At 64.4% G+C, this 8,756-nt stretch overlaps 1 protein-coding gene across 7 annotated transcripts in view; it reads right to left on the bottom strand.

Annotated features, from left to right (window-relative positions):
• TBC1D16 (TBC1 domain family member 16) overlaps positions 1-8,756 on the bottom strand; it is a 69,167-nt gene that overhangs the window by 7,235 nt on the left and 53,176 nt on the right. For 4 of the 7 annotated variants that reach the window (XM_006145677.1, XM_006145680.1, XM_006145683.3 and 1 more), the window contains 3 exons: positions 7,229-7,408; positions 3,771-3,917; positions 619-2,593 (listed from right to left, as the gene is read on the bottom strand). In XM_006145677.1, the coding sequence (XP_006145739.1) occupies positions 2,345-2,593; positions 3,771-3,917; positions 7,229-7,408 (576 nt within the window). In that variant the 3' untranslated portion in view covers positions 619-2,344. Of the gene's footprint in view, positions 1-618; positions 2,594-3,770; positions 3,918-7,228; positions 7,409-8,756 lie in introns of those variants that run through there. The other 3 variants (XM_006145678.3, XM_006145679.1, XM_006145681.3) reach the window with 3 other exon arrangements.

The following is an 8,756-nucleotide window of genomic DNA, read 5'->3' as shown; positions in this document are numbered from 1 at the left end:
GGGCGGGCGTCCCCGTCCCCGCCAGAGTGGCGATTCCTCGGCTGGCACACCCCAGCCTAGCTTCCCAGGTCTTGGCCAGCCTGGCCACGGGAGTGTGGGTGGAGCAGTGAGGGGTGGGGGTGGCCCTGGGCACACAGACGTGGCTGGTGGAAGCAGGTGCTGGGTCTGGGTCTGGTCTTGTGGAGCTGAGGGGCAGGAGACAGTGAATGTCTCCCCACCAAGGACCCCCGAAAGTGAGTGGACCCTTGGCCCTGCTGCCCTCCGTGCCTCTGCCCCCAGCGCAGCAGCCTGAAGGCCCCTGGAAGCACAGGGTACCTGCTGGGCGGGGGAAGAGGCCGCGGCCGGTCCAGAGAAAGAGCACACCAGACAGCTCTATCTGCACGGCTGCGTGGGGATGGGCCGCCAGGGCAGTCGCCCCATTCTCCACTTTTCTTCATCCCAGCCTCTGCCTCATGGCCGTGCAGCGGGCATGATGACCAAAGGACAGGGTCTATTTTCCCGCTCTGGCCGGGTCTGGTCACCTGACTTGCTTTGGCCCACAGTCTGCAAAGGTCCCATCCATTGCTGTGTCTGCATCTCTGCCTTCACCAGGCCCAGCCTGCAGGAGGGGTACAAAGGACACAAGGGGGAACCAAGCCCTACTCTGCGTGACGAGCACCTGCAGGAACTCACAGCTGGCTGGCCCAGTGATTGAGTAAGCCCACTGACCAGAAGAGCTGCCCGCCTGGACTGCTGGCCCGCAGGTCTGTGTGCTAGAGCAGTGAGCATTGTCTTAGGCCACTGAGTCTTGGACTGTTTGTTACACGGCATTACTGTGGCAATGGATGACTGATACACATGTTCACAGGGACCTGGTTTCTGGAGGGTCAGAGCAGAAGGCCATCTTGGTTAACTCGGCCGTTTCCCTAGCAGATCAGGCGTCAACACAGGAAGGCAATCCTCTTGTACAAGAGCAAAGTGGATGGATGTCCAGTCCCTCCCTGCCACCCCAAGGGTCTCAAGAGATGGGCACTGATGGGGCTCTAGGACAGTCTGCCCGAAAGGCTCCTGGACAGAGGATTGGAAACTCAAAAGTGTCTAGCAACAGGTGACAGGTGTCCTTTCAAGGGCACTGTCCAGCAGCACCTGCCCTCTGTAGGAAGAGCTGAGAGGAGGAGGGGCCCTCTGGTGTCCCCAGGACCCTCAGCACATCAGAGGCTCTCCCAAGGAGGGGTTCCCATCTCCCTGCTGCCCCCATCCAGGAAGTCCGTTCCATGCCATGGCCTGGCATTTTCAAGCAGGCTGGGAGTGCCTCCAGCCCAGTTCCTGTGCTCTGGCCTGTCCATCTCAAAACCCAGGAGAGCGGGCTGGGAACACCTGCTCCACACCCAGCACGGAGCCCTGAGAGCCGGCTGTGCCACTGCCGCTGCCCTTGGTCCGAGCCCTGAGAAGGTGACCCGCGTTCACAGATGGCCCGACGGAGGCATAAGAGTCTGGGTCACCGTTTCAGGTGCCTCCATCTTAGCTGGCCAGTTAATATCCCCACTCCCCTGGGACACAGCGTATTCTCTTCAGGAGATCCTGCGTGCACACGCACACACACACGCTCACTCAGCTCCCAGCTGGTTGCTGTATGTGGGGCTGACCTTAAACAATGCCAAGGACCCCTATATCAAACGAACCCCCCTAGCTAAGGGCAAACTGTGGCTCAGGCTCATGGGTAGAGAAGCACTGCCTTCACCACCAAGAGTGTAAAACATCTGACTGGTCAGCGTTCAAAGCTCCGGCTCCCCGTCCCCCGCCACCTTCCCTCCTCCAGCCTGAGATGAGCGGGGCGTGGCTGCGTTCGCCGCTTTGGCAGGCGTCTCTCCGTGTCGCAGCTCTGGCGGGGAGGCTGTGGGGAGCATGTGGCTCACTAGGTGAAAACGGCCTGGTCAGGAAGCGGGTCGGGATGTTTGTGCCTGGGCTGGACGGGGCCCCCGTTCTGCACCCCTCGGCGCTGGTGGGTGATGGAGGCCTTCTCGCTGTCCCTGCTTTCCCTGTTGCCTGGCAGTGCCGCTCAGCCAAGAAGCTGGAGGAGATCCGGGGCGCGCCGAAATCCTCAGGCAGCCAGCCCGGGGCCCAGCCAGCTTGCGTCTCAGGCGCGGTGGCCGGACCCTGGCTTCGGCCTTTCGGGAACTGGCCTTCCTCAGGTGGCTGGTGAGTTTCACGTCTGTCACCTCTGGACTCCAATTCTGTCGCTGTGACGTCCTGCTCACACTGCCCAAAGGCATGTCTCTCTGGCTTCTACTCCCAGGCCCTCCACGCCCCCACGTGCCCAGGACTGTGGGGAGAGCCCCAGGACGCCCAGCACAGGGTGCCCGACCTATCTGCGGAAGCCGAAGCCTTCCCGAGGCGACTTCGGGCCCTTCTTGCCCCCACTCTGGGGCTTGGGTGATGGCATGTCCACCGTGCCCCCGTAGGGACAGCTCTCCGACCCCGGGTGGTGACCCGTACACTCCACGGCGGGCAGGTAGCCACTGTCCCACACGCCTGAGCCGCAGAGCTTGCACAGGTCGTGCAGGCTGCAGGGGATCCGGGGCAAGAGGCGGAACTGGTACAGGAGGCTCCTCGCCTGCAGAGGGGGCGGGCAGGAGGTGCAGCTGGCACCGAGGGTCCCCGTAGGGTGCCCAGGAGCAACAGCGGCCAGGCCAGCCCCAGCTCTGCCCTCAACCTCACTTTGCACCGCTGGGCAGGGTGGGGCTCTTGGTCTCTTACAAGCGGCTGCAGTGAGAGGACCCTCGGCACCTCTGGCTGGTAGGGCCCATGCTGCTACTGCGCCTGCCTGGCCCCACAAGGTCCAGTCGGTCTGTCCAGCGGGACCCCTCTCTGATTTGCCCCCCCACGACCAGTTGGGCCACTGTGATCCCGGGCACCCAACTCTGCCCATGGCAGCACCGTCAGCCCCTGCAGGGTCTGGAAGGCAAGGGCACCGCTGAGGAGCGTGGAGACAGCTGTGCTGGGACGCAGACAGGCCAGAGGGCTACTGCAGGTGCCAGCCCCAGAGGCCTTGGTGAGGGTGCCCAGTCTGGCTGGGTGGGGCTCCCCATCTGAGGGTGAGGCCACGCTCAGGGCAGGCCTGTAGGTGGAGAGCTGGGGGCTGGGTGAGGCCATGGGCAGGACGCTGTAAGTGCAGGGGGTGTCAGTGTGTGGGAGTTAGGGGTGAGGCCACGTGCAGGGCCGTGGGATGCTGTAAGTGTGGGGGGTGACAGTGTGTGGGGGGAGTCAGGGGTGAGGCCACGGGCATGGCGCTGTCAGTGCGAGGGGTAGCAGTGTGTAGGGGGACAGGGGTGAGGTTACGTGCAGGGCGGAAGGACACTCTAAGTGCAGAGGGTGGCAGTGTGTGGGGGTCAGGGGTGAGGTCCACATCGCAGAATGAGGCCACGTGCAGGGCCGTGGGGTGCTGTGTGAAGGGTGGCAGTGTGTGGGACCAGGGGTGAGGCCACATTCAGGGAGGTGGGGACAGTGTGTGGGGGGCCCAGGGGTGAGGCCACGTGCAGGGAGGTGGGACAGTGTGGGGGAGCAGGGGTGAGGTCACGTGCAGGGCTGTGGGGCGCTGTGTGGGAGGCCGGGGGTGAGGCCACGTGCAGGGAGGTGGGACAGTGTGGGGGAGCAGGGGTGAGGTCACGTGCAGGGCTGTGGGGCGCTGTGTGGGGGTAGCAGTGTGGGGCCGAGGGTGAGGCCGCATGCAGGGCAGCAGGGTCCTGTAGGTGGGCCGCCCACGCGAGGTGGCCTTGCCTGCGGGCACTCACCTTCCTGAGCACCAGTTCCCCGCTCATGTGCATGGCCAGGTTCCCGAAGTGCAGGAGCATCTGGTCAGTGGCCAGCTGCTGCTCGATGACGTCGTCCCCGTAGATGGCCACGATGGCCACGCAGATGAAAAGGTGGAAGTAGTCCGTCTGCAGGAGAGCGGGGATGAGGCGGGGGCTCGGGCGGGCAGGGTGCGGGGAGAGCGGGGCTGAGGCGGGCAGGGTGCGGGGAGAGCGGGGCTGAGGGGAGGGGGTTGGGTTTGGAGCCTGTGCCTTTGGGTCATGGGTCCTAGCCAAGAACCTCTTGCGGCCTGTTTCCCCCTGCAGTGGGGCCATGGTCAGTACCCACGGCCCCAGGCTGTGTGCTATCCAAGAGGAGGACGCCTGGCACCCGGGCTGCCGGGACCTGTCTGGGCAGCTCTCTGGATGGCAGGGACGCCCTTCCTCTGAAGACTGCCCATGCTCATGCTCACAAAGCTCGTGGGAGACGGCGGGGTGCTCTGGTGGGGCACCAGTAAGGAGGACCCTTCCAACAGCCACCTTCTGTCCCGGCTGATTGCTGGCCTCCAGACTGACGCGCCACCCAGCTCATGCCCCAAAGAGGGCTGCTCCATGGTCACTCGGAGGGCAGGAAAGCCCAGCTGCAGCGTCCTGCTGCCGCCGAGATGCCGTGCTCTATAGGCCGGGACCACCTGGGAGGCCTGGGTTCGATTTCGCGTCCAACCTAAAGGCCAGGTGCGGGGCGTGCCTGTGGGCCCGGCCACTCGGGGTGCCAAGGCAGGAGGGTCGTGGGTGCTGGCTGGGACAACATAGCGAGACCCTGCCTGAAATGAGCTGGCGTGGTGGGGCGTGCCTGCGCTCCAGCTGGGAGGCTCAGAAAGGACCATGACAGTGACGCCTTGTCTTCAATGAATGATAACATAAATAAGAGAATGAATTAGACCCTGCCGTGGGCGCGGCAGCTCCCTGGTGGTTGCAGAGCGGCTGAATCTGCTGAAGCTGCCACTGCCCTCCTTTAAGGTCAGTGGGCAGCAGAAAGCCCACGTGGGGTCCTGGCCAGGGCTTCCTGTCCCCGCTCCTGCCCGGAAGCCACCCAGCCGCTGCCTTTGATGCATGCTCGCTCCCGGAGCCAGAGGGAAAAGCAGGAGCTCCGGGAAGTCCGTGTTTAGTCTCCTGACGTCGACCACCCAAAACAGGCTGGGCAGAGCCGCCCACATCCCGTGGGGGCCGTGGCTGCCGACCCCACGGCCCGCCTGCTCTGGGAGACCACCCCAGGCTGCGCAGCCTCTTCCTCCAGTACATCCGGATGAGCTTGTTTTGGCTCCGAATGGCCCTTCACATTGACCTGAGCCTAGCTGGGCGGGAGGGCGGCGGAGGTGCAGGAAGGTAAATGCCGGCTTCCCTGGGAGACAGAGGTGCTGGAGAGCGAGGCTCGTGTCTCCCAAGAGGCTGGGCGGCAACTCGGCACAGTTCCAGCTTCAGGCGCAAGGTGGTCTGGCCCCACGGCCGAGGTCAATAGGCAAAACAGCCTGTTCTCACCCTGGGGCGCTTCGAAGTTAATGGCACAGCCTGGCAGTGAGCGTACCCCAGAGCTCACCCGCAGCTCCTACCCACCCTCACCCCCCGCCCGGCTAGTTAGATCAGTGGATAGGACCAAAAATCCCGGAACTGAGCCTGCAGTTTGGACACTCTCTCGCCTGGAAAGACATGGGTTAACAGGCGCCCAGGTGTGGCCGGTAGGAGCAGCGAGCTCCAGCAGGGCAACTAGTTAATAACCCCTGGGGCAGCCCCACGGTGGGGTGGCGGTTAGCCTTGGGTCCAGGGAGCGCATCCCAGGGCTGATCACAGTTTGAACCCTGCCCCTGGCCAGACAAGTGGCTGGATCCACATGGTAAACTGAGTGTTTCGTCCTGGACCCAGTGGTTTGAAAAATATGCCAGGCACATGTGTGTGTCCAAAATCCAAAGAGGAGAATGGAGAAGGGTGTAGTGCGGTCATCCCCCATGGGAGGAGGAAGAATGCCTTCTCACTTCCTCTCACTTCCGCTCTGTCTCTCTGGAAGGGGAAACAGGAAACACCCCAGACACGTGCATGTGCGCTCCCAAACCTGACAGTGAAGTCGCGGAAAAGGCTGGTAGTGCGACCACGCCCCCCGGGGGCTGCTTTCTTGTCCTCTCTGGCCAGCGCTCATGTCCTCTGGCAACAAAAACACAACTCACTGTGCGTGCCTTAAGAGCTGAGAGGGTTCTGGGTGTTCCTAACACGGAACAGCGACGGATGTGTGGGGCGTGCGGATCTCTGACTCCATCATCTCACATGGTACCCCGGTACTGGGGAGTCAGCACCCCCAGATGCACAGCTGCATATCAGGTCAACCACAGACTCGCCTGGTGGGCTTCCCATGGAACGGCCCCCCATGTGCAAGGGGCCCCCTCGTCTCACTCTGCCTACATTTCGTTCAGGTGGGAGGTAGGACAGCGGCGAGTCGCCACGAGGAACGGCCCATCGGCCGGTGATGCCCAAGGTTAGCGTAGACTGCGTGGGGCGAGGGGGACGAGAGTGCTGCTCCGGTGAGCTGTGATCCCACGCTGGGGTACCTGTGCCAGCGCTCCCTTCATCAGCACAGAGCTCTCACCTGAACACCCAGAGTGACGGGTGGAGCCTGGCCACCGAGCTGGGAAACGTGGCCCGACCCGGGCTGGCCCGAGGACAGGTGAAGCCAGCGTGGGTGCCCACGCTACCTTTGGCACCTGCACCAGCTGGGCTCCCATGAGGTCACGGGAGGGTGCGTGTCCTGGGCCCGTCTGCGAGGCTGGTCTGACGGAAGCCGCGAGGGCGGCCGCAGTGGCTCAGGGGTCCTGGGTGCAGCTGAAGGCTGAGGGAATCAGATTCGTCTGCCCTCTGGCGTCTCTAGCTGCTGTGATCGGGCGTTAAAGCGCGTCTCAGCCAGGCTGGGCTCTGAGGGATTTCTCCAGCAGACGCCGACAACAGTGACTAGGGCTCTCCAGAGAGAGATCTCAGTCCTCTCCCCGAGCAGTTGACCGGCGAGTTGGACTAGGGTGGCAGAGCAGTCCCAGGGGAAGGGGGCAGGATGGGTGGTGCTAGCTCCCGCGCACGTGGGCTGCAGCGGCCTGGGCCACCGTGGCTTGCTCAGCTCTGCCGAGGCCTCTCACACTGATTGGCCGTGACGGGGAGCTGAGCCGCAGAGTGTGGTAATGAGTGCGGTCAGTGGGCAGTCTGCCTCTGCTGCGGTTACCGGGAGGGAGTTGCCAGGTCTGAGGTCGGCCACGTGGGCTGGAAAGTGATCGCTATGGGAGGGCTGCTGGTGGCTGTGGGTGGGTAGGTGAGGGCGAGGAAGAGGGGTTCCCAGAGGAGGTGCATGGTTGTGCTGGCACCCCGGCCTCCTGGAAGGCAGGGTGCAGGATGGTGGCAGTGGTCCCGGCCGGCCATCCCTGGCTCACCTGGTAGTGGGCCCAGCAGGCCTCCCAGATCCGCAGAGCCTCGGCCTCAGGGAACTCCCGCTTGAAGCACAGCAGCAGCCAGCGGTGGCAGAAGAGCATCTGCAGGCCGTCCTCGCCCAACGCCACCAGGTGCTGGTAGAAGCGCAGGTGCGTGAGCCGCAGCAACTCCCGCAGGTACAGCTGGAGGTGACCCGGGACGCATTAGCCCGGCCCACGCAGGCTGCCCCCACCCCCGTCCTCAGGCCGTCTCCATCCAGGTGAGCACACAGGGAGGTCTCGACGGTCACGTCTGCTGCCGCTCATCTGCCGTCTCACAGGGCCCGGCCCACGCCGGCCAGTTTGAGACTGGAGGCCCTGGTGTGCCGGGCAGGCTGAGCCAGACCTGCAGCCGCATTGCCACACAGAGCTCCTTCTAATACTGCCCGACCTGGCAAGGTGAGCGGGTCACTGCGAGACCCCAGCCCGCTTCTCCTGAGCCGTCATCTTTTAGGGCGGATTTACAGCAAAAAGGGGGCACATGGGGGCCCCTGCCCCGCCGCTGCTCACAAGGCGCGCCGTGTGCGGCTGCGGGCTGTGGGGGCTGTGTGGTGTCGGGCCCTGGAACGGCCTCCCAGGCACCATGGAAACCAGGCACCGCGTAGGTGTGGGGTGATGCCAGAGCTGCGGGCCCAGCTGTCCCATGAGCAACCCACTGTCCCACCGGTGGCCAGTGCTGTGGCTCCCCATGGGGAACTGGTCCCAAGGATCTCCACTCTGGTGTGCGGCTGCGGGCTGTGGGGGCTGTGTGGTGTCGGGCCCTGGAACGGCCTCCCAGGCACCATGGAAACCAGGCACCGCGTAGGTGTGGGGTGATGCCAGAGCTGCGGGCCCAGCTGTCCCATGAGCAACCCACTGTCCCACCGGTGGCCAGTGCTGTGGCTCCCCATGGGGAACTGGTCCCAAGGATCTCCACTCTGGACCCACAGGTGTCAAGTCCACAAAGTGGCTGCTCCTTCACAGATGCCCCCCAACACACACACCAGGTGCTCCTCGCCACGGCAGCCAAACCTGCCACGCACCTCCCGGGCACCTCCACACACCAGGCGCTCCCCACCACGGCAGCTGGACCTGCCACGCACCTCCCGGGCACCCACACACCAGGTGCTCCTCGCCACGGCAGCCGGACCTGCCACGCACCTCCTGGCCCCAGCAGTTCAGCCTGCTCTGTCAGCTCCCAGGCTGAGCTTCCTCCTAGCCTGGAGGGCAAGACCAGGCTGGGCCTGGCCACAGCACTGGCAGGTGCTTGGCACTGACAGGCGAGAACATCAATGGAAGACTTGGCTTAGCCCCTGGGCCACATGCCGACCCTCCTGGCCCTTTCTGCCAGCCGAGCTGCCACCTCCCCTGGCATCCAGTGCTGCCCGCTCTGTGCAGAGCGGATCTTTCTAAAGAGGCCTGGAGGGCGGGAGGGGCAGGGGGAGCCTGTTCCAGGGGTACCCAGTGGGCCTCAGGGTGCCGTGGGAATGTGACTGTGGGGGGCCCAGCCCAG

The sequence above is a fragment of the Tupaia chinensis genome, unplaced genomic scaffold (genome assembly GCF_000334495.1).
Source record: "Tupaia chinensis unplaced genomic scaffold, TupChi_1.0 Scaffold000159_1, whole genome shotgun sequence".
NCBI classification, from domain to species: Eukaryota; Metazoa; Chordata; class Mammalia; order Scandentia; family Tupaiidae; genus Tupaia; species Tupaia belangeri.
This window is presented reverse-complemented; position numbering and strand designations above follow the sequence as displayed.